Source organism: Chiloscyllium punctatum, chromosome 8, assembly GCF_047496795.1.
Source record: "Chiloscyllium punctatum isolate Juve2018m chromosome 8, sChiPun1.3, whole genome shotgun sequence".
NCBI lineage: Eukaryota > Metazoa > Chordata > Chondrichthyes > Orectolobiformes > Hemiscylliidae > Chiloscyllium > Chiloscyllium punctatum.
In genome coordinates this window covers 60776607-60802541 of record NC_092746.1, presented here as the reverse complement: position 1 = coordinate 60802541, position 25935 = coordinate 60776607, and the positions used below count along the sequence as shown (strand labels likewise).

Here is a 25935-nt window from a genome sequence, read left to right as displayed (position 1 = left end):
GCACTGGTCCTCTATTTTGAAGTGTACAAGATGAGTCAGACAAGTATGTGCCATTCACTAGCTTTACTGCTTTTTCCCTTCTGGGAGATCAATTTGGTGCTCAACATCAACCTGCCATCAAAATATATTGGTAAAGTGCATCAACCTACATATATTCAGCTAAGGAGAAATATATGTGAAGAGTTTGACTTACAAGGGAAACTGGCACCAGGGCTCAGAACACAAGCCCAGTTTCCTCAATTTCTCCTCATCAAAGAATTTTACAATCGCAGGGATTAAACTGGTGAACCTCTCTGATACTTCATCAGTGGCATCTCCATCTTTGTTTAGATAAGGAGATCAATACTGTATGCATATACCACATGCAGCGTTGATATAAGTGCAGCCAAAGAATATTATTTCTGCACTGAAATCTGCTTGCAATGAATGCCAACATACCATTTATCTTCATTATTGAATTACCATGTGCATGCTAGCTTTTAGTGACTCATGGACAACAATACCCAGATCTCTTTGGACACCAATACTTCCCAATCTCTCACTATTTAAGAAATATTCTCTTTCTGTTTTTCAACAAAATCATAACTTCATAGTTATTCTTAATCTTCCGTATACTTGCCCATTTACTTTGTCTGTCCAAATTGTCTGATGTCTCCTTTCATTTTGCTTACAATTCACATTCCTAATGAGTTTAATGCTGTCAGCAAATTTGGAATCCCAAATATCAACCTATTGAGTTCTGTCTGCATTGTTTCCAATGCAAATATACCTTGAAGAGAATAAAGTAGATTTTAAAGTAAGTCCAAGCTTGCAGAGAGTGCAAGAAAGAGAAAGAAGAGAATACAGAAAGCACATATGATGGAAAACAAATTCCTGGGAAATTACTAATGGCTTAAGGTGGCATAGTTCAATTACTTTTAGATTCAGCTTTCACTTATGAGCTGTGCTAAGTTAGTCAATCTTTAGTTAGACAGCAGTTTGGACATTTTATTTGGCGTCCATATCTTTATCTAAGGAAATGAAAACGAATCATGATGAGGTTTCTGTTCCTGATTGGTTGCTATAACCACTGCAGGAAATGTTTGTATGGAAACTTTGGGCAAGAGCAGAAATGAGCTTGGCTGAGATTCCTCTATTAATGAGAAACCTGCTAACACTCTAACTTTGGTTGCACAAATTAAGGACAAATGCTCTATTGGAGTTTCAGGCCCAGTAGTGGCTGCAGACTCAGTAAGAAAAACATGTTTTCAGCAGCATAAGGATAGCAATTAGTCAAAGATTTATATTTTTAAAGGTGTTTTAAAATAAATGTTCTGTTGTTAAAAGTTATCAGGTATCTGAAAGTTGGAGAATTTCTCACATGTTCCTAAGCGTTTATCCTGCATCAGGATGTTTCAACTATTAATAGTACAGCAACTTCCTTCTACATAAAACTGGGCAGAAGCAAGCACTTTTGGCCATATGCTTTTACAGTTCTATTTTTACTCATGTTGCTTTCCTGGTCTCATTCAACCTGGGGGAGGGGATGGGAGTGGTAGGTCTGAGACAGACTGGCATCATTGTTGACCTTAAAAGAGAGTATATTTAGCTCATAAAATTCCTGTTCTGGTGCATTGGAGTTAATACTGGTGTGGAACCTAACCACTACTTTAAAAAAAAAGGATGAGGGCAGATTTGATAGAAGCTTTCAAAATCGTGAGAGCTCTGAGCAGAGTAGATAAGGCAAAATTGTACCTACTCATAAATGGATTGAGAATCTGAGGGCACAGCTTTACAGTGTTTTTGGAAAGTAAGTAAGCACAAAGTGAGAAATATTTTTGGAATGCGCTGTCTGGAAGTGTGTTGAGGTACATTCAATTGATATGTTCATGTGGAACATAAGAACAGGAATAGGCCATTCAATCCCTGAACCTGTTCCACCATTCAATGACATCATGGCTGATCTGACACCAACTCCTTATACCTGCCTTTGGCTCATATCCCTTGTACTATTACTTCACAAAACTTTATCTACCTCAGATTTAAAATTAGCAATTAATCTTGCATCCACTGCCATTTATAAAGTGGGTTCCAAACATGTACCATCCTTTGCTTCCAAACATCTCTCTTGGTTAGTCTGGCCCTAATTGTCAACATATGCCCCTAGTTCTGGAATCCACAACCAGCAGAAATAGTTTACCTTTATTCACCCTGTCTTTTCCTGTTAATATCTTGAAAACTTTGATTAGATCATTCAATAACCTTCTAAATTCTAGAGAAGACAGGCCTAATTTGTGTAATCTCTCCTTAACCCCTGAAGTCCAGGTATCTTTCTGTAACAAAAACAGACATTGCTGTAAAAGTTCAGCAGGTCTGGCAGCATCTGTGAAGAGAAATCAGAGTTAATGTTTTGGGTCCAGTGACCCTTCCTCAGGATAACTTGTCATTATCATTATTGTAAACCTATGCTGTGCTCTGTCCAATGTCAATATATCCTTCCTAAGGTGTGCTGCCCAAATTTGCATAGTCCTGAAGAAGGGTTACACCCAAAAGGTCGACTTCTCCACTTCTTGATGCTGCCTGGCTTACTATGTTCTTCTAGCCTCTTGCCTGTCTACTTTGGATTCCAGAGTCTGCAGTTTTTATTTATCGCTATCCAGATTTGCTCACAGCATTCCAAGAGGGGTGTAACCATAGTTTTGTATAACTGCAGCATTACTTCTGCAATCTGATACTCCGGTCCTCAAGATATATATGCCAACATTCCTTTGTTTTCTTTTGGATTATTTTCTGTGTCTATTATTGACATTTGAAAGCTCTAAGCACCTGGAACCCTATGTTTCTTTGGATATGGACTATATTTATCGCTATACCATTGAGAAAGTAACCTGATCTATCTTTTTTGGGCCAAAATGGATAACCTCGCACTTGAGTACTTTGAACTCCAACTGCCACAGTTCCACTTATTCACTTATTCAATCAATATCCCTTTGTAATTTTATGCCACCTTCTACACTGCCTAACTTTGTGTCATCAGCAAATTTGGAACATAGAACATAGAAAAATACAGCGCAGTACAGGCCCTTCGGCCCTCGATGTTGCGCCGACTGAAGCCTACCTAACCTACACTAGCCCAATAACCTCCATATGCTTGTCCAATGCCCACTTAAATGACCATAAAGAGGGAGAGTCCACCACTGCTACTGGCAGGGCATTTCACGAACTCACAACCCGCTGAGTAAAAAATCTACCCCTAACATCTGTCCTATACCCACCACTCCTTAATTTAAAGCTGTGTCCCCTGGTAACAGCTGACTTCATTAGCGGAAAAAGGTTCTCACTGTCAACCCTATCTAAACCCCTAATCATCTTGTACACCTCTATCAAATCTCCCCTAAACCTTCTTTTCTCCAATGAGAAAAGCCCCAAGTGCCTCAGCCTTTCCTCATACGATCTTCCTACCATGCCAGGCAACATCCTGGTAAACCTCCTCTGCACTCGTTCCAATGCCTCCACATCCTTCCTATAATATGGAGACCAAAACTGCACACAATACTCCAGATGAGGCCGCACTAGAGTCTTATACAACTGCAACATGACCTCAGGACTCCAGAGATATGACTTTCTATGTTATTTTTTATTCTAGTTGATAATAAATAATGTGAGTACCTGAGGCACTAATAGATCCTTGCAGGACACCACTGGTCAGATTCTGACAGTTGAATACTTACCCATTATAGAACATAGAATATTGAACAGTACAGCACAGTACAGACCCTTCGGCTCTCGATGTTGTGCTGACCTTTTATTCTACTCTAAGATCAATTTAACCTACATATTCTATATTTTATTATTATCCATGTGCGTATCCAAAAGTTGCTTAAATATCCCTAATGTTTTCGCTATCACTGCTGACAGTGCATTCTACACACCCATTACTCTCTGTGTAAAGAGCCTCTGACATTTCTGCTAAACTATCCTCCAATCACCTTAAAATTATCCTGCTTTGTGATAGCCATTTCCACCCTGGGAAAATGTCTCTGGCTATCTCTGTCTATGCCTCTCATCATCCTGTACACCTCTATTAAGTCACCTCTCATCCTTCTTTGCTTCAGTAAGAAAAGCCCTAGCTCCCTACTTTCCTAGTATTGCTACTTTCTATCACCTGCCATGCAGGTTTCTCAGCTGTGTCAGTAATTTGCCCTCAATTCTGTGGGTTTCTACCTTAGTTAACAGTTTCTGATGTGGGACTTTATGAAATGCTTTCTGGAAATCCATGTAAACCACAATTTCTCTATTTGAGTAATCATCCAATGCGCAGGACTCTGGAGAAAAAAAATCAGAATTTTGGTGCTAATTTAAAATGCTCAGAGACATTGGGTCTTCTGCACAAAAACAATTCTGTGATTCTGTGTACAGTTTTGATGTCCTCTCTTAGAAATGTAGCATGTCCCACGATATGTTTTGTGACTGTTTCATGAACTGATTTTTATTTTAAATTTATATTAAGGCTACAAAAATGGCTACTGAGGTTCATCTGTCTTTTATGAAACCACTAGCCTCATGGCCCAGCATATCTCTCACTCTACCATTACCATCAATCATGAGATACTCCTAGTTAAATGGAGAGTGCAGGAGGGCATGCAAGGAGCAGCACCAGGCATACGTAAAAATGAGGTATCTATGAGGTGAAACTACAAAACAGGATACTTTTCATGACAAACAGCATAAACAGCAAGTGATAGACAGGGTTAGGTGATACCACAAACAGTGGATCAGATCTAGCTCTGCAGTCCTGCTACATCCAGTAGTGAATGATAGTGGACAATCAAATAATTAAAATTCAGTACAAATACCCCTATCCTTAATGGTGGAAGAGCCTTGCACATCAGTGTAAAACAGAAGGCTGAAGCATTCCCAACAATCTTCAGCCAAAAGTAGTGAGGGAATGATCCACTGCAGCCTCCTCCAGTGGTCCCCAGCATTACAATTACCAAGTTTCAGCTAATTTGATTCATTCCACATGTTATCAAGAAATGATTGGAGGCACTGAATACTGCAAAGGCTATGGGCCCTGACAGCATTCTCGCAATAGTACTGAAGATTTGTGCTCTAGAACTTGATGTACTCTAAGCTGTTCCAGTACAGTTACAACACTGGCATTTACCCAAGAATGTGGAAAATTGCTCAGGTATGTCCTGTACATAAAAAGCAGGGCAGAGCCAATTACCACCCCTTCAGTCTACATTTGATCATCAGTAAAACGACGGAAGGTGTCATCAACAGTGCCATCAAGCGGCAGCTGCTCAACTCCTCAGCATGCCCAGTTTGGATTCTGTCAGGGCCACCCAACCCTGACCTCATTACAGCCTTGGTTCAAACATGGACAAAAAAGTTGAATTCCAGAGATGAGGTGAGAGTTACTGCCCTTCACATCAAGGCCACATTTAACCAAATGAGGCACCAACAAGTCCGAGCAAAACTGGAATCAGTGAAAACCAGGGGAAAAGTCTCTGCTGGTTGGAGTTATACTTGGCACATAGAAAGATGTTCGTGGTTTTTGGAGGTCAGTCATATCAGCTCCAGGACATCTCTGCAGGGTTTCCTTAGGGGTAGTATTCTAGGTCCAACCACCTTGACCTATTTCAACCTTTTCTCCATCATAATATCGGATGTGGGGATGTTTGCCAATAATTGCGCAATGTTTAGCACTATTTATGGCTCCTCAGATACTGAGCAGTCATGTCCAAATGCAGCAAGACCTGGACAATATCTAGACTTGGTTTGCAAAGTGACAAGTACCATATTGAAGTATCTTCAATAAGAGACAATCTGACCACTGCCCTTTGACATACAGTGGTGTTACTATCACTGAATCCCCCTTTATCAATATCCTAGGAGTTATCATTGACCAGCAAACTGAACTGGACTCGCCATTTAATATGGTGACTACAAAAGCAGGTCAGAAGTCCAGGAATACTGCAATGAGTAGTTCACCTCCTGACTCCCTAAAGCCAGTCCACCATTTACAAGGCGCATGTTAGGAGTATGATGGAATAGTCTCCACTTGCCCGCATGAATGCAACCCCAACAACACTGAAGACATTTGAAACCATCCAGGACAAAGCAGCTCTCTATTTGGCACCCACATCCGCAATCATCACTCGTTCCACCACCTATGCTCAGTAGTAGCAGTGTGTATTATCTACAAAATGCACTGCAGGAATTCAGCAAAGGTTCATAAGTAGCACCTTTGAAACCCAGAATGACTTCCATTTTAATGCATAGAGGTAACAGTTACATCGGAACACCACCACTTTCAAGTTCCCTTCCAAGACTGGCTTGGAAATATACTGACATTCCTTCATTATTGCTAATATTGGAATTCTCTCCCTAATGGCATTGTGTGTTTACCTGCAGCACGTGGACTGCAGCATTTCAAGAAGGCAGCTCACCACCCAGAAAAAAAAACTCAGCAAAACCTACAAATGACGCAGTACGGTCTGACTTGTTTGGTATACCTGAGAACAGTGCTCCAGTATGATCAGTATGTTAACTTCCAAATATTAGTGGTTTTTCTTACTTGTTTCTCCCTCTGCCACCTGCTCAGAGGCAACTAAAGATTGGCAATGAATGCTAGCCCAGCCAGTAATATACACGTCCCATGAGTGAATAAATAAAAGGTTTTCAGAGGTTTTGTCACCATACTAGGTAACATCTTCAGTGAGCCTCCGAATGAAGCACTGGTGGTGTAGCCTGCTTTCTATTTATATGTTTGAGTTTCCTTGGATTGGTGATGTCATTTCCTGTGATGACATCATTTCCTATGGTGGTGTCATTTTCTCAGGAAGTGGTAAATGGGGTCCAAGTCAATGTGTTTGTTGATAGAGTTCCAGTTGGAATGGCATGCTTCTAGGTATTCCCGTGTGTGTCTCTGTTTGGCTTGTCCTAGGATGGATGTGTTGTTCCAGTCGTAATGGTGTCCTTCATCATCCATATGTAAGGATACTAGTGAGAGTGAGTCATGTCATTTTGTGGCTAGTTGATGTTCATATATCCTGATGGCTAGTTTTCTGCCTGTTTGTCCATTTTAGTGTTTGTTATAGTTCTTGCAAGAAAAAGAACAGAAAATGACACCACCATAGGAAATGATGTCACCACAAGAAATGACATCACCAACCCAAGGAAACTCAAACATATATAAGTAGAAAGTGGGCTACACCACCAGTGTTTCATTCGGAGGCTCACTGAAGATGTTACCTAGTATGGTGACGAAACATCTAAAAATGAACCTTCCAACTCAATGAGCAAACCTACATCCAGAACCTCAACCTGAGCTACAAATCTTCTCAAAACTTGCTTTCAAAAACTGTTTTTGGGTGTTTCAAACGCTCACAGTGAAACCACAACATAGAGTATTGAAATCAATATAAACACCTGCTCCCCACACCTTATTTTGAAAAGGCATCTGGAATTGTAAGAGGTCATATGGGAAGGAAGCCATGATATTACCTGGTTTAAACTCAACTGAAAGTACTCTATAGACAGTTACACCAGAAAACTGTCAAACTAACTGCAAAATAGTCTACGTAGTCAAAGTGATTAACAGTAACAATGTTGTAAGAGGAAGATTCCAACCAAGGAAAGGACTATCAAAATTCAAGATCACCTGAGAACTAACCATTTAGAAATTTGACCATTGGAAACATTAGAGTCTGCTGAGAGTCCTTTGCTTTACAAGACTCTCCCTTTACCTTGAAAATATCAACTTCATTCAAGAAACCAAGCCTACCAGGTGGGAGACAAAGATTATAAAGCTGAGTTAACCATCATTTCATAATCTCACCTGTACCTAATCTTTGTCTGTGTGAGGGTCATTTGATTTGGGATTAATGTTTGAGAATAAATAACATCCTTTGTTTTTAAACTCTCAAAAGCTTGCTATTGGAATTATTTAATTATGATACAGATACTGAGGGCAGGAAAATATACCAGTTTTAACAAAAGTATACTGATCATGGGCATTAAGGGAATACATACATCCTATCCATGACAAAAGGTATAATTGTATAAGAAACACAGTGAATTCTCTGGGAATGGACTGAAATTTTTGAATTTTGAATTCTTCAATTCTTAAAAGGTCATATCAGACTTGAAACTCTGTTTCTTTCTCTACAGATGCTGTCAGACCAGCTGAGTTACACCAGCACTTTGTTTTTATTTCCAATTCATGTGTTGCTGTGTTATGGCTGCTGCCAAACTTGGAGAAGTGTTCTACATGTTCTATAGGGTCTTATTAGTAAAGTCTACAGGAATTGATTGACATATGATTCTCACTTTAAGGGTTCTCATTTTAAGTGTTTTGTTCAGGACAAAAAGCAGCAACGTGTCTTAAAAATGAAGATATTGGTCACACTGGAGCTCCATTTTGAAGAATACAATACAGATTGGACCAGTTTGCATCATTTGCAAACCTTACAGGTCGTTCCTTCTGGGTTGTTTGCAGTCGTTGGTGCTAAAATTAAGCCACCATCCCTCTTTGCCTTTCAGAATGACAGGTATGCTGAGCAAGAGTGATACTGAAGAGGACAGGCTACTTGTAAAAAGGAAGTAACAGGGAAGTTCTCAGTAGACCATTATATCTGCTCACAATTTGGGGAGATGTTGGTATTGTTGCTAGACTATTTAACCCACAGACCAGGTAATGATCTAGGCAACCAGATTCAAATCCCACCTTAGCAGATGGTAGAATTTAAATTTAATAAAAATTATTAAGATTCTAAAGATGACTGTGAAACCATTGTTGGAAAAACCTACGTGCTTCACTAACATCCTAACATCCTTTAGGGAAGGAAACTGCAGTCCATATCTGGTCTGACCTACGTGCAACTCCAGACCAAGAATAATTTGATGACTCTCAGCTGTTCTCTAGGTAATTAGGAATGGGTAATAAATGCTGACTTAACCAGTGACGTCCACATCCCATGAACAAATAAAAAAGGGTTTTCAGGGAGCAATTCTCTTACCTCACCCTCAGTGAGCAGCAGTATATCAGACATCTTTATTTCACCACTTAGGGGCTCATTGAAATCTGCCACCTGTTGTAAGCAGACCTGCAACAGCAGGAGCAGGGCGAGGAGTCACTGCCAGTAGCTGTGAAGGTGCCATGTGCAAGAACTACTTTATGTTGGGATCCTTCCAGACTTGTGCACTGATGTATAAGGAAGATCACGGACATACAGAGATGAGAATACATTGTATTCTATCCTTCCAGAGAGATGCAGGCAGATTGTGAAAGTGGCTTTGGTAAGATACCTGACTTTCCCAAAATGCAAGTTGCCAGTGTCTACAAAAATATTGCACTGTGGGTGCTGCATTTGAATGCATAGGTCCGTATAACCTCAAAGGCTTTCACTCTGCACTTGTGCAGTTGATGTGCAACCATTGTAAGCTCAGTACTATGGAAACAGTCCCTATGTTTTTATTTTACACAGGTTCCTCTGTACCCTTAATGCTCAAACTATTATGTTAAACCAGAGGCTACTTGGTGACATAGTAGAAAGTGAGGACTGCAGATGCTGGAGATCAGAGTCGAGAGTGTGGTGCTAGAAAAGCACAGCAGGTCAGGCAGCATCTGAGGAGCAGGAGAATTGATGTTTTGAGCGTTCCTGGTGAAAAGTGTATGCCCGAAACATCGATTCTCCTGCTCCTCGGATGCTGCCTGATCGCCAGTGCTTTTCCAGCACCACATTCTCGCTACATTCAATTTAAAATTTGAGAGCTTCATTCAGAAGTTAATAACAGTGGGGAAGAAACTGTTTTTGAATTTGTTGGTACGTGTGTTTAAGCTTTTGTATCTTCTGCCCAACTGAAGAATTTGGAAAAGATTTTCACTGGGGTTGAAGGAGTCTTTGATTATGTTGGCTGCCTTCCCGAGGCAGTGAAAAATATAGATGGTGTCAATGGATGCAAGGTTGTGTTGCATGATAGACTGGGCCATGTTCACAATTTTCTGTAGTTTCTTACGATCCTGAGCAGAGCAGTCGCCCTACCCAGCCATGATGCATCCGGATAGAAGGCTTTCTATGGTGCATGTATAAAAATTGGTAAAAGTCTTTTCAGACATGCTGAGTTTCCTTAGCCATCTGAGGAAGTAGAGGTGTTGTTGTGCTTTCTTAACTGTAGAATCAATGTGAGCGGACCAGGACAGATTGTTGGTCATCATCACCACCTAGGAAGCTAATGCTGTCAACCATCTCCACCTCAGCACCATTGTTGACACAGGGGTGTGCCCTCGACTGAGCTTTCTGAAGTCAGTAACCAGCTCTTTTCTTCTGCTGACATTGATGGAGAGATTATTATCTTTACACAATGCCACCAAGCACTCTTATCTCTTTCCTGTATTCTGTCTCGTCATTGTTTGAGATCGAGCCCACAACAGTGATGATGTCAGTAGACTTGTAGGTAGAGTTATGACTAAATTTGGCCACACAATCATGAGTGTATAGGGAGTATAGTAAGGGGCTGAGTACGCAGCTTTGTGGGGCATCAGTGTTGGGGATTAATGTAAAGGAGTTGTTGTTGCTTATTTTCACCGATTGTAATCTATTGGTCAGGAAGTTGAGGACCCAATGCAGAAGGCAGACCAGAGACCTAGGTCTCAGAGTTTTGAGATTAGTTTGGTTCAAATTATGGTGAAGAAGGTGAAACTGTACTCAATAAATATAAGCCTAATGTTGGTATCCTTATTATTCAGATGTAACAGGGATGAGTGTAGGGCTGTGGACCTGTTGCGATGGTAGGCAGATTGCAAGGGATCAAGGCAAGCTTGGAGGCTAAAGTTGATGTGAGCCATGAGGTCAGAGCACCAGGTAATAGTCATTGAGCCATGCTGCGTGATTTTTTTGGTGCCAGGATGATGGTGGTCTTCTTGAAGCAGATGGGGACTTCAGATCCGTAGCAAGGAGAGGTTAAAGGTGTCAGCGAATACTCCTGCCAGCTGGTACGCACAGGATCTGAGTGTATGGCTGGGGACTCCATCTGAGTCGGTTGCCAGATGATGATAAGGATGACCTGAAGCAGCTCTGACCCAGCTTCTGAGTGTAGCATCTTGGCTTAGTTGGCAGGTGTGCGGGCTGCACATCTTTGGACTGTGGGAGGAAACCGGAGCACCCAGAGGAAACCCACACAGACACGGGGAGAACGTGCAAACTCCACACAGTCAGTCACCTGAGGCGGGAACTGAACCCGGGTCTCTGGCGCTGCGAGGCAGCAGTGCTAACCACTGTGCCAACATGCCGCCCAAGGCTATTGCCTTCCAAGAGAATGGAAAGTTCAATCTTCTCTGAGCCATGAAGGGAATGTGCCTTGCACTTGTGCTGCAGTTGTAACTGAGACAGTAGCTCTAAGACTCTGTGGTATTACTGGGTCTGCAATGTTCTCCTTAAATTGGCCACAGTTTCAACTTTGGAAAAGTGTAAACTAATTTCATCTAAATCAGTTTTGTTTATCCTTCATTTCATGCTCTCACACACACTACCTGTTCAGTTTGCAGTTCTTGGGTGTGCAAGAGGAAAACTTGTTGTGGTGAGAAGTAGGAAGCTGGCAAGAGCTGCATGTGTACACCTTGAGCTTTGGAATCCAAAGAGATTATGCAATGAAAGGGATGTGGCATGGGAGAAGGAGGTTTAGGTAGGAGCGTAATTCCATGCTTTTAGCCTTCTCACTTTTCATGGCTTAGTCACGGTTGCTGTATTGATGGTGAACATTGTCACCTCCTTCACCAGGCAGGATTTGTAACTGAGTGTTTTTCCCACTTGTCTTTGTTCCTGTGCTACCTTGTTCTGCAGGAGAGAGAGATATATGCCAGTGTGTGGTGTAGTATAATTGATGAACTGGGAGGAGTAATATATAATGTAATTCTTGTGGATATGCTAAGTGTGTGAAGGTAAGGTGAAGCTTTGGATGTTTTGATCAGTTGTGATTGATTAGATTGTTCATAGATGTAGTTTGAAGAGTATGGCATTTGAAGATGCATTTCTGACCTTTATCACTCATGTAAGGCCGTTAAACTTCTTCTAGCATTGCTTCAGTGTTACTGTGTTGGCATTAACCTATAAGGTTAGCTGCACCTATTTCCTCTGACTTTGTCTTTCAGGTTTCCTTATCCCCTACTGTGAATACCTCTCTTCCTGTCAGCCTCCTGAACCAAGGCCTCTGGTGTTATATAAGAAAAAATTGGAGGGTTGACGTGCACTTGTTGGGTTGAAGGGCCTTGTTCCATACTGTAGAGAATCTAATCTAATCTAATCTAATCAAAATCCTGGAGCCCATATTCTGCTCTGCTGTGCTAATCCTGTGTTTGTAAAGGTCAAAAGTGTTTGTAAAATGAATTCCATTTTCCATACCAGTCCAAATACATCTCCCCATTAAGAGGTGAAGGTTTCCTCTATGTAGCTCAGATTACCCTAGGTAAATTCATGTTAACTCTCTCAAGATCTGACAGCTATGAAGCTACGCAAACAGTGAACTTAATCTGGCTATATGTTTTGTTGTATAATTGAGCATGGCTAAGTGAGGTTTACGTACTGCCTCGGTGCAGCCTAATCATGCAATGTGATCCCTATACACATTTTGTTGCTTATCTACTTTTGCCCCAGGTGTATTGACTGATCAAATTGTACTAGTGGGATCCATTGGGGATTGTGGCCTAGCTTACTGAAGGAAATGTCTTTAAGCTATTTTGTGAAAGAGACCATTTTGGATGGCTGGGTGTCTTTTGGAGATGGGCCTATAAACTTCAGATTATCAGTTTGTGGCCACGTGAGATAATCCAATACTTGATTTGAGTTTCTAGTGGCATGGGGATTTCTCTGGGATATTTATATCATGACACTTCTTCCTGAACTTGTAAACCTTGGTGGTTTGTGCCTGAAACCCTGGAAAAATATATTCTGCCAATTACATGTGAGTTGGCACTCTGCAGATTTTTTCACCCGGTATACTTCAACTGTAATTTTAGAAAATCACCCTTGGTATCAGTCTGACACTTTCCCTCTCCTCATATCCACCAACTGATTTGACCAACACCCCTTTGAATGGTGGTGCTAATTTAATACCAATCAATTTGTGATGCCTCACAAACCTTGTGGTATAGACATTTCTTCACCCATAACCAGGTGCAACTTCTCCAAGTGTGTTATATAGAAGCCATGCATATAATAAAATAAATTTTCTATGTGCACACTTTTTATGAAATGAATTAACAGTTTGCATAAATCCTTTACCTGTGGCTATTAACATAATCAGGATTTAATTTATCCACATGTGTTAACAGGTTTGACAATAAAATAATGAAATTTAAGAGTGATAAAACCTTATTCTGAATTCAAACACTTGCTTCAAATCTTAGAATGCTAGAATATTGTTTTAGTGTAATGTTGGTGTATTGAGACATTAGGCAGATTTGTACCATATCACCATTTCTACCTGAACTGCAGAACTGGGATCTTATATTCAATGAGAGGTCTAACTTCTGCCCTGCCTGTATACAACACGAAGTATGAACAAGGGTGAAATTTTGAAGGACTGGTTCAGATGATTAAGTTTCTTTTCATGTAAAATTACATTCATAGTTATTAACACATCTGTTGTAAAATGAAAAATACCGCTGCAGATCATAGACTAAAGTGGACTTTATAAAAAAGGAAACAGATTGCGTATTTCTTTTAAAGGATGCAACTCAGTAGCAAATGCATTTACGGAATCTGTTATATAAAAAGGTCTCCTGTAAAGACTTTTTCTTTCATGACTTATTCACCAAATGGTGAATTTTTTTGAAAAAAACAAAAATTTAAGTTGTTAATTTAACAAAAATCTCAGTTTTGCAGAAACCTCTCCTTGCCTATGGAACTGAAAAAAAAAGAGGTGTGAAGATTTCCCCATAATTCACGGCTTCCTGAGCATACAATTGCATATTTAGTTAAGACCTTGATGTATAAAATGGAGTAGAAAATGGTTGCTGTAGGAAGTACATCTTTATAAGACAAAAATATTTGAATGCCTAATACTGCTTTTGAATACGAATCTTTTATAACCTCAAATGTCAATGAAAAACTGTGAGTTGAGGACAAATGCCAAGTCTCGAGGTTTATCTTCAGAAGGTGTTGCCTGGCATGTGTCTCCAAAGGCTTCACGTAACTGTGCATTCTGAATCTTATGAATTCATGGCAGTACAGCAGTATAATACAGATGTATCATGTAGTATGCTTTTCAAACTAGTTCTATATCTGTACTACTTCCTTTCAACCGCTTCATCCTACCATGAATTCTTTCTTAAACACTTTGGCAAAGCTACCCATTTTATCCAAATTTTAGTCACCTCCCTTAATTTGCCTAACATGGCTTTCCATCTGTTTCATTTCATATTTTCTCTCCCACGATTGTAAAATATCTGCCATTCATCAGTAATATGTTGGACATGCATTTAGATACAAGATGGCAAATAATGAACAAAATACACTTGATCTGGAGGTGAATGTTCAAGTTGGGAGCATGTGACTGTCTTTGGGAAGGCTATCTGAACAGGCTTGTCTCTATGAACATGAAGAAATTAAGGAAAATGAAATTGAAAACCTTCCCATAACATACAGAAAATATTATCCGAAGCTCAGTTTTTGTGTTTCACTTTCTCATACATGGATACACACAATGACAGAAATGTTATTTCAGACCATTTCTTGCAGCATATTTGAACAAGCTTCCTGGTGCTGTGTGTTGGTCTGGTAGAACAGTCTATTTGTTTCCAGTGTCCCAGAGAAAAATAGTCTTTTGAGAAATTGTATTTCCATCATCTTATTTACAAACGCCAGTACAGCGTCAACAAGTACAGATGGTGCGCTTAAGCAGGTAATACTGATGGTGAGCAACAAGCAGTGTCAGAGAACGTCAAGAAAACAACTGCTTGCATAGTCTGATGGATACCATCCAAGTTGCTGTATACATCATGATGAAGGAGTACATTACATTTATATTGCCTTTTGTGAACTTAGGATCTCTCAAAGAAGTTTACAAACAATCAAATACTTTTTGAAGCATTTGCAATGCAATAGGGTGAAGATAATTGGCAGCCATTTCATACTGTTGTTAATATCCAAGAAGTAGTAAGCACTAGATCAGCTGAACAATGCCCAAAATTGTTTGTTCCATTTGGCTGTGTAAAGGTACAGAAGACATTACAATTTCTATGACCGTGGAATAAGAAATCCTTTCAGCTAAAGAAGTACTTTTGAATTGCAATTGCTGCTGTAATATAGGAAGCTTGTTTGCCCATTTCCCACAGACAATGTAGTAATGATCAGGTGCTGATTGAGGAAAAAGTAGGTAGAATTCCTCTGCTCTTCTTCAAAATACTGCCAGGGAATCTATTATGTCCACCTCAGAAGTTTAACAACTTTATCCAGATGACAGTCTTTGAGATTGACAGGGCATATTGATAGGGTGGTTAGCAAAACATACAGGAACTTAAGACCATAAGATATAGAAGCAGAATTAGGCTTTTTGGCCAATTATGAGTGCTCCACCATTTGATCATGGCTGCTATGTTTCGCACCCCATTCTCCTACCTTCTCCCCGAAAACCTTGATCTCCTTACTAATCAAGAGCCTATCTATCGCTACCTTAAATACGCTCAATGACTTGACCTCCACAGCATTCTGCAACAATTAGTTCCACAGATTCACCACCTTCTGAAATGAAGAAATTCTTCCTCATCTCAGTTCTAAAGGGTTGTCCCTTCATTCTAAAGCTGTGCCCTTGGGTGCTAGCCTCTATTTATGTCTCTTAAAGTATCAGGCTTCTTAAGTCCAAGTGCTGAGATTTTTTTTCTCTTCCTAGCTTGGCGATTATGGTTTGTACAGCCATTTTTGCTGCTACAACTGATATCCACTAACTTGGGAATCAGATGTTAATACAAAAGCAGAACACTTAGCCTGCAGAATTGAAAATCTGAAGAAGTGACAAAAATAATGTAAAAGAACTCAACAGGTGAAACAGTATTTATGTAGAGATGCAGGCTTAATATTTCAGGTCAATCATGTTTAATCAGAACGAAAGAGGAAGGGAGATAAAAGATATTTTAAGCAAGTAGGAAGGTGGGTGGGAGGGGTCAGGAAGAACAAAGAAGAAGTTCTCTGACAGGGGTAGAGTCATCAAACACCAGGCTTTCCTATCTGTATTGATAAGCTCTATATCAACTGTCAGCCTCTGATGAGTAATAAGTTAATGCAGGCAGTGAGTATAGCACATGCTGGGACAACTAGTGTTTAAATATTGATCCAAATTATTGCAACTTTATTGTCCAGTTGAAAGTGGCATTGTTCATGGAACATCAGACAATTGTCCATTTTTCAATGACATGACGACACACATTGCAATTATCTCTGAACATTATATGCTATAACAGGCAGTGTGCTTTTGTAAAATAATATAACAATTACAATTGCTTGTGGCATTCCTTACAGACAATTGTAATTGATGTTACTGCACTACAGACAGCTAAGTGTGCTGAGTGATGCTGCCAATAATGAAAAGTGAGTGATGAGGTCTGCGAGGTGATGGAATTAAAATAAGGAAGCATGGAGTGCAATACATGGAGTGCACCAAAGGACATCTAAAAATAAATTTGGGAATACATTGAACACCATAGAGAAGCACAAATCAGAGACATTGCACTCTACACCATGAGGTTCAGTCTCATTGTCCTTGATGTAGCACTTTATCAAATGCCTTTTTGGAAACTTAATGATCCAGTTGCAGGAACCCCCTTTATCCCAGCTCACTTTGTTACTTCCTTTAAGAAATCTTACTGATTAGCCAAACATGATCTTGCTTTCACAGAAACCTGTTTGCATTGCTTGATCATGTTATGATTTTCTGATTGTCCTACTATTACCACTTAATAATGAGGAATTGCATTTTCCCTATAGAAGATTTTACGCTAACTGGCCTGTAGTTTTTGCATTCTGCTTCCATCACTTCTTGAATAGATGTTTTCTCTTCTAATTTTTCCAATCCATGTGGATCTTTCAAGAACCTCAGGAATTCGGAAGCTTACAACTAATGTACTGACTAATCTGACTAAGATCACTTTTTTGAAGACTTTAGAATGCAAACCATAAGGTCCAGGGTATAACCTTTATTCCTAATAGCTTCCCCAGTATCTTTTCCCTGGTGATTACGATTGTTTTAAGTTCCTCCCTCTCTGTTATTTCCTGATTTTCAAGCATACTTGGATGTTTTTATATTTTCTACGGTGAAGATGGAGACAATTTTTCATACCATTACTATTTCCTTGTTTCTCATTATTAATTGTCCAGTCTCAAGGCACCATTATCAATACACATTAATTGTTGTCATAATTCTCAAATACTTGTAGAAACTCTTTCTTTTTTTTAATATTTCTTGCTAGATTTCTCTCATACTGTAATTTAGTCCATACTTTGGTCATTATTTACTGGTTTCTAAAATTCAAGCAATCTCCATACCTATTGCTAACTTTGACAGTATTGCGTGTTTTTTTTTCCAATTTGATATCACCTTAATTTACCTAGAATGTACCATGGAGCTTTTTTCTCAGTGGAACATAATTTTGTTGAGACTTATGAAATATTGCCTTGAATGTCTGCCCCACTGTTTTACTATTGTCTTTCTAACTTATTACTAGTTCATTTTATCCAACTCTGTCTTCATACTCTTGTAATGTATTGATGTGAAATTCTATCATGTTCTAATCACTGTTGTGTAGGGGCTCCTTTATTAAGAGATTATTATTTAACCATATCTCAATGCACATTACCATGGTTAAAATAGCCTCCTCTCTAGATATTATTTAATGTGCTGCTCTAAGAAATTGTCTGAATACATTCTATCAACACATATTTTCCAGGCTACTTTTGCCAATCTGATTTGTGCAGGCAATATGTTAAAATTACCATAATTGTTGCAGTATCTTTCTTGCAACCTCTCATTACTTCATCTATATACTCCATCCTACACTGTAGCTAATGTGATGGAGCCTATAAACTACTCCTACTAATGGATTGTTGCCTTTGCAATTACTTGCCTTTACCTAAACTGTACATCTTGATCTTTTGAACTAAAGTCATTTTGCTACTGAAATGGTGTAATTCTTCATTAACCGCATCACTTTTTCCTCATTTTCTATCCTTTCAAAATGTGAAATATACCTGAATATTTGGATATTAATCTTGGTTACCTTGTAAGCATGTCTCTGAAATGGCTGTCAAGTTATATATATTTTTATTTCTGCTATCAATTGCTGATGTTTTGTTGTGAGTGCTGCTTGCACTGAGATACAGAATCTTTATTTCTTTCTTTGCTCTGTATCGATGCTACCTCGTGCTCCTACGAGGAGGTTGAACAGTTCATCAAACTCACTAACACCTTTTGCCCTGACCTCAAATTCACCTGGACCATCTCGAACACCTCCTTCCCCTTCCTGGATCTCTCCATCTTCATCTCTGGCGACCGACTAACCACGGACATCTACTACAAGCCCACTCACTCCCACAGCTACCTAAACTACACCTACTCCCACCCTACCTCCTGTAAAAACACCATCCCTTATTCCTAATTCCTCCGTTTCCGCCAGTTCTGTTCCCAGGATGACCAATTCCACCTTAGAAAATCTCAGGTGGCCTCCTTCTTCTGAGATCACAATTTCTCTTCACACATGGTCGGTGATGCCCTCCAGCACACCTCATCCACTTCCCGTACCTCTACCCTTGAACCCCATCACTCCCAATGCAACAAGGACAGAACCTCCTGATCCTCACCTTCCAACTCATCAATCTCCATATACATCATATCATCCTCCGCCACTTCGGTCATCTACAAATGGGCCCCACCATCAGAGATATATTTGCTTCCCCACCCCTATCAGTGTTCCGAGAGACCATTCCTTCACGACTCCCACATCAGATCCATGCCCCCCAACCAGCCCACATCCCACTCACAGCACCTTCACCTGCCACCACAGGAAGTGCAAAAGCTGCACCCACACCTCCCCCCTCACCTCCGTCCAAGGCCTCAAAAGATCCTTCTGCATCTGATAGAAATTTACCTGTACCTCCACCAATGTCATCTACTGTATCTGTTGCACCCAACGTGTACTCCTGTACATTGGGGAGATAGGATGCCAACTTGCGGATCATTTCAGAGAACATCTCTAGGACACCTGCACCAACCAACCCCACCGCCCTGTGGCTGAACACTTCAACTTGCCCTCCCACTCTGCCAAGGACATGCTGGTCCTCTGCCTCCTCCATTGCCAAACCCTTACTACCTGACGCCTGGAGGAAGAACACCTCATATTCTGCCTTGGGACCCTGCAACCACATGGATCAATTTGGATTTCACCAGTTTCCTCATTTCCCCTCCCCTCCATACTATCCCAGTCCCAAGCCTCCAACTCGGCACTGCCCTCCTGACCTGTAAATGATAATCTATCTCAGTAAGTTTTTCTTTTTATTTGTACAGACTTAGCTGGTTCAGTAAGTTATGTAATGAAAAAAATAAGCTCTTTTGTGCAGTATCAATTATTCGCAAAGTATGTGTTAATTAATTCTGCTTTTGTATATCTTTTCACAGCTATTACAGTACTTTCTCATACTGTGCAGAAAGCGTCGTAGAAGGGATTTCCTGCTTCTGGCCAAATCCACAAGTGGAAAACTATCTTATTAATATCCATAAACATTTTTTTTCAAACTGTACTTTGGAGATGCTAATGTTCCAGGACCCTCCTGACAAGATTCTCATTGCCCTCATCACAGTGCCAATTTTACTAACCATAATAATGATAGCAATCGTGGTATGGTGTAGTAAAAGGAATGATGTATTGATGTAGATTTAAAAGTGCATGTTGGACAAGAGTACAAACTACTACTTTACAATCACTCTACCTTAATGTGATTGAGTCGATTCCACTGATAATGTTTAGATTGTTGCTCATCGTCTTCAGTTGGAAGAGGATAACCAGTGATTCTCTCAGAATATACAGCTGCAAGAGAGGTGGGTTAAAGTTTTGGACCCTCTTAGGAAAGAAACAGTGTCCTGATTTGCTCAATAACAAAAAAGTTGATCGTATAGACTCAAGTGGTGATAATTAAACTGTTACAAACTCATAGGGCTCAAAAACCTAAATTACTTTTATCAAACTCACACTTTACTGGATAACTAGTTATATTCATGAGCCAACATTGGAAACTATACTGTTAACTACCCAAATCTACATGACAGTAAATTATAAAGCCAGCTATGTAAAAGTGAGATGAGACAACATTGAAGACAATCATGTGAAGAAGAGATCAGCACTTACTGAAAATAAATGTGCCCAATTTCACTTTAAGAGATTTCTCAGAGTTGGAGGGTGTGGAGCAAACTCCAGGAAGGATGTTGAAAGTGCTTCTCAGAGAAGGAGAAGAATGAACGGAAATGGTTGACTGTGCTTTAATCAGGAGTGGTACGGGAACTGACAACAGCCCTGCATTTCCTAAGCTCTCTATTATGACTTAAACTAAATATGCTGCTCATCTCATTCCACTTTATTTTGGACAGAAGAAAAATTACGATTGTGATACAACCAACATTCTTCTATTACAATCTTAGTCTTAGACATAGCAAAATAAATAATTATAACCACAAAATGAACAATGGTCAGAATACAACAGTTTTACTGCAATTTGTGATTGCTATAATGTGTAGAAGTGAATGTGGCTTTATTGTGTTCTGTTGTCTGCCTGAAATGACATAAACCTGTTTTGTATATTTTAAACTGATGACTTTCACACAATGTTTAAAGCTAAGGTATACCTCTTGGTAAATTCCTGACACCAAGACTGCACTTGACTGCACAGCATCCCATTTAACATGTTCAGCCATTGTCAAGATAGCTTGTAGGGCTTTTTTTGTACCCCCTGCCCTGAAAAGCATGGGCTAGTGATCTTGGTAATGTCATCTAAATTGTATTGCCAGTAGATTCTGTCACTGAGCTGCGCGTAGTCTACTGGGTCAGAGACAATGTTCCTCTATCTTTGTTTGGTCCATGTTGGTGATTTGTTCAAATGCATGGCTCCTTAGCTTTTGTTTTTGCATGACTGTATGTGCACATTAATATAAAAAAAAACTTGTCTTGTGTCTGACCTTCAAGGGTATTTTCAAGTGGTTTTACTAGCATGGTCAAAAAGTGGTTACATAATTTAAATGGTTCTGGAAAGCATTTAAGCTGCTCAGGATGCATTTTTTCATCTGTAATTACATTTGCTGATAAAAATCAGATAGGACCTTTGTAAACAAGGATAAGATTTCTCATAAACCAGGCTACCCAATTTCTATTACAGAGTGTATTTAGATGAGACATAACAGCCTTAGGATCTGCTCAGCCTGGAAGCAGGAACACTTCAATGTACTGCTGGACTCAGGTTGTACTCCTGTCAAATCATTGTTCCACTCTCCAAAAAGACTAGAGGAAACAACAGCAAAAGTTTAGAACCCAGAATGCATAGGACTTGATCTAATTTTCAGCCATCTTGCATATTCCACTTCCAACCAGGGTTACGTTGGAATCCTTAGAAGAGCTAAGGATTTTGGTGTCATTAACATGGGTGTCAAAGTTGAAGATACATCCAGCGAGTGACAGAATTCATTGCCTTTTATAACACTTCAAACTCCAATTTAAAGACATATTTATGTTCTAATTTTTTAAACACCTGAAGCATAAATGTTGTCTGTTATGGCAAAAAATACATTTACTTCTGAATGTGAACATATATGAACTATATTTCATTTGAATTCCCCACTGATCTGACTTGGGTGAGGGCAGGTTAAAGGCTTTTGTGCTTTTGTCTCTGAGATTCAGGTTCCCATAGGCACCCTTCTTTGAAAACGTTATATGTACAGAAATTACCAATAAAGTTTATTTAATGATAATAGATATTTAGTCCAGAATAATTTTTATTTAAACTTTATTTGGTGCATATTGAAATAGGAGCCCTTAAGCATTTGTAACAAATTAGTCTATTTTGAAATTTTATTAAAAACAGCAATATAAAATGCATTACTGCTATACAGAATGAACTAATATGTCTTTTAGTGTTGGTTTTCTGTATCAAGTTCTTCCACATCATGTGGGACAACCACTATAATACAGTGCTCCATTCTGATTCAAATAAGAGCAAAGTATTTTAACTGGTTCAAAGTTACCTATTTTCACCTTGGCATAAGGGATTCTGACAATGACACATTTTGTAACTGAGATTTCATTCAGAGTAATTGGTGGAGTGTCCTACAAGTCTTTATTTATTTATTTTCCGTCTTTCATTGTGTCCTCTTCTCCATCCCTATTATAAGACATAATTCTCGGCCTCTATCAACGTTAGAGAAGGCATGCCTAAGAATCCTATTTACATTTTTGTCTGGAAATGTTTAGTCTGTGCTTGATAATTGTTGATGATTTCAGAGATTGGGAAATTGCTGTTTTATTTTTCCAAAATATGAACAACACCTATCACTTAAGTACTGTTGTACTTTGATCCCTGCGTCTTTGTAAATTAGAAATTTAATACACACTATCATAATCCTAAAGATGGAAGCAGGATAAAATGCATATAATCTTTTAGATTATGAAGAATTATATGAAACCAAATCAAAAGAAAGATCTGCTTTGAGGTGGGGGTGTTAGGGTCACCCAATACAGAACCTGTGAATATAGGCTTGAAAAAACTTCCATAAAACCACTAATCAGATATTGACTGAAATAATTAGTTAAGCACTAGTACTCGCTGCCCTTCCATGTTTTGGGCAATTTAAATAAAAGAAGTTGGAAAGGCTGTGACCTCAGAATTATGCAAATCTCCACCCAAAGTTGACTATTAGAAAGCTGGGCTAATCCGTTTGCATTCCAACAAACTCTATCACTGTGTTACACTTGCTCACATAGTTATTACTTCATGCTCAATCTATTAGTATCAAACTTTTCTGATATATTTTTCATTTGAAAGTAGCAAATCTGGTTGGGGTATGGTCCCACAGGTGTCATCAGCTCTCCGGTGGTCTTGTTCAAGTGGTCTTTCTTCATATCCAAACTGAGACAACAGAGCAGACAAGTTGATCAATGGGTGTATCACAGCCAACCTCGCCTTACCTGATGATCATTCAGACTTATTTACCAACAGTAACTAGTAATGGCCACAGTGGAAAATTTTTACACTTCTAAGCTCTCTGCCAGTAGGGTCATTGACATTTATGCAATATTTGAAGCCAGTTAACTCCGCCCAGGCACAGATTCAAATCCGGCACATTTATGCTCCTTACCATATAATACATTTACCCACCAAACCACTGGAAGAAGGTCTACCAGCCTCAATCAATATTAAGCAACAGATTTAAATAAAACAAAGAACAGTGGATGCTGGAGATTTGAAACAAAACCAGAAATTGCTGGAGAAACCCAGCAGGTCTGGCATCATCTGTGGGAAGAAAACAGAGTTAACTGGTGACTGTTCATCAGAACTGATGGAATTATAGCATTATATCTGCTTTCTTCCCACAGATGCTGCCAGACCTGCTGAGTCACTATAGCGATTTCTTAGGGAACTGACTGGTCTGTGAACACGGATATGATCATATATCAGTTCTGGTTTGTAAAGCCAGAGATTGCTGATGATATTTTCTTACTTTTGCTTTTGAATCTACCTCTGTTCACCTCAAAAACAACAGGAATATTACATGCTATGATTGACTTTGCAGTGCTTGAAAATGTCTGTTTTGCTTTTAATTGACAGCACATTACTTTTAAAGCTGTAGTCTTGAGGCATATTGCATCTAGTGCACATAAACAGCCTGCAGTTGTTTAAGTATGTTATGCTCCAATACACGTTACTCCTGTGGGTGGTAAAATCTACATTATGCTCCAGTGCACATTACATTCAAGGTCATAACATGTTAGAACTTTACAAAGGCTTGAAACATAGCTACATATGATTGTTATGAAACATTTATGGTCAAAAATGAGTCCTGATATTTTGAAATTAATAAGAAAGCTTAGAAATGTGGATGGGGATGCTGTGCATCTTGAATTTTCAATGTTTCCAAATACTGCATAAGCTATGTAGGCTAATCAAGTGGAAAATGTCCAGTTTTAGCTTTGTCCAGCTTTGTATTATTTAAAAACTGACTTTTGGAATAAAATGTGAATTATTGCAAAATGTGTAGAAAATTGTGCATTTTTCATTCAAGCTTTTTTTTACTGGAGATCCATTTTTATAAATGTGTAACTCTATAATTAGAAGCAATATCTAGCTTTCACGTTGAGATAGGTGTACTAATGCATTGTTTACACTATTTGCACAATTGTTAGGGTGACACAGTGGTAACGTTAATGGTTTAGTAATGCGGAAGCTTGGGTCAATATTTGGAGATTAGATTAGATTAGATTAGATTACTTAGATTACTTACAGTGTGGAAACAGGCCCTTCGGCCCAACAAGTCCACACCGCCCCGCCGAAGCGTAACCCACCCATACCCCTACATCTACATCTACCCCTTACCTAACACTACGGGCAATTTAGCATGGCCACTTCACCTTGCCTGCACATCTTTGGAGTGTGGGAGGAAACCGGAGCACCCGGAGGAAACCCACGCAGACACGGGGAGAACGTGCAAACTCCACACAGTCAGTCGCCTGAGGCGGGAATTGAACCCGGATCTCTGGCGCTGTGAGGCAGCAGCGCTAACCACTGTGCCACCGTGCCGCCCACAAGCCCACGAGATGTGAGCTCAAATTTCACCTAACAATTTGGAAAGCTAAATTGAGTTATTTAAATAAATTTGGAATAGAAAACCAGAATCAGTAATGCAGACCATGAGACTACTGGATTGTTATAAATCTCCTGAAAACTGATTCTGATCAAATTCTAAGTTCAGACCTGCAACAATATTGAACTGCTCATTGACCTGACCTGGAAAACCCTCTCTTATATGTATAAAAATACTGTATAGGAGCAGCAGTAGATCATTCCGCCCATCATGGCAGATATGTTTGTGTTTTGAATTCCACATTCCCAAATACCCCCGATAGTTTTGATTTCTTTGCCTCACAAGAATCTATTTACTTAGGTCTTTAAAAATATTTAATGGCTTCTTCGCTATTACATGTTGAGGCAGTGAGTTACATCGCTCTGACCCTCAGAGAAAAAAACGCCTCCCCAAATCCATCCCAAAAGGGATGACCCCTAATTTTAAAACAGCGTTCCAAGTTCCAAATTGATCCGGAAGAGAAGAAATCCTTTCTATCGCCACTTTGTCAAGACCATCCAGGATTTTGTACACGCTAATGAAGTCATCCCTCACTCTTCTAAACTCTAATAGAAAGAAACCCAGCTTGTCCAATCTATATTCAATGTACGCCTATTCGTTCCAGGTAGCAATCAAGTAAACTCTTCTGGTGCATTAAATCCTTCCTTAAATAAAGAACTCAAATCTGTGCATGGTATTTGAGATGTGGTCTCAATAATGCCTTCATAACTGAAGCGTAACATCCTTATGTTAATTCCTGTCGTACAACATTCCATTAGCCTTGTGAACATGCTCCACGTGTTCTAATTTTTTGTGGCTCATCTACGAGCATACCTACATTCCTCAATACCTGGGATTTTTGCATTTAAGTCATACTTTGCTTTTGCCTTCTTGCTACAATGAACAACTTCACATTTTCCCAGACTTTACTCCATCTGCCAGATTTTTGTTCACACACTAATCCTATCTCATCTGTCTGCAATCTCTTTATGTCTTTCTCACAACCTGTTTTCCTAAATATGTTGGTGTTGCCTGCAAATTTTAGCTACCAAGCCATCAATCTTCTCATCCAAGTGATTAATATAA

General features: G+C 39.4%; 1 protein-coding gene across 1 annotated transcript in view; it reads left to right on the top strand.

Annotated features, from left to right (window-relative positions):
* The window catches only part of LOC140480589 (receptor activity-modifying protein 3-like), a 49715-nt gene extending 25485 nt beyond the window's left edge, over nucleotides 1-24230 (top strand). Inside the window, exon 4 of the mRNA XM_072575644.1 lies at nucleotides 19648-24230. Within this exon, the coding sequence (XP_072431745.1) occupies nucleotides 19648-19903 (256 nt within the window). The 3' untranslated portion in view covers nucleotides 19904-24230. The remainder of the gene's footprint in view (nucleotides 1-19647) is intronic.
* The last annotated feature ends 1705 nt before the right edge of the window (nucleotides 24231-25935 follow it).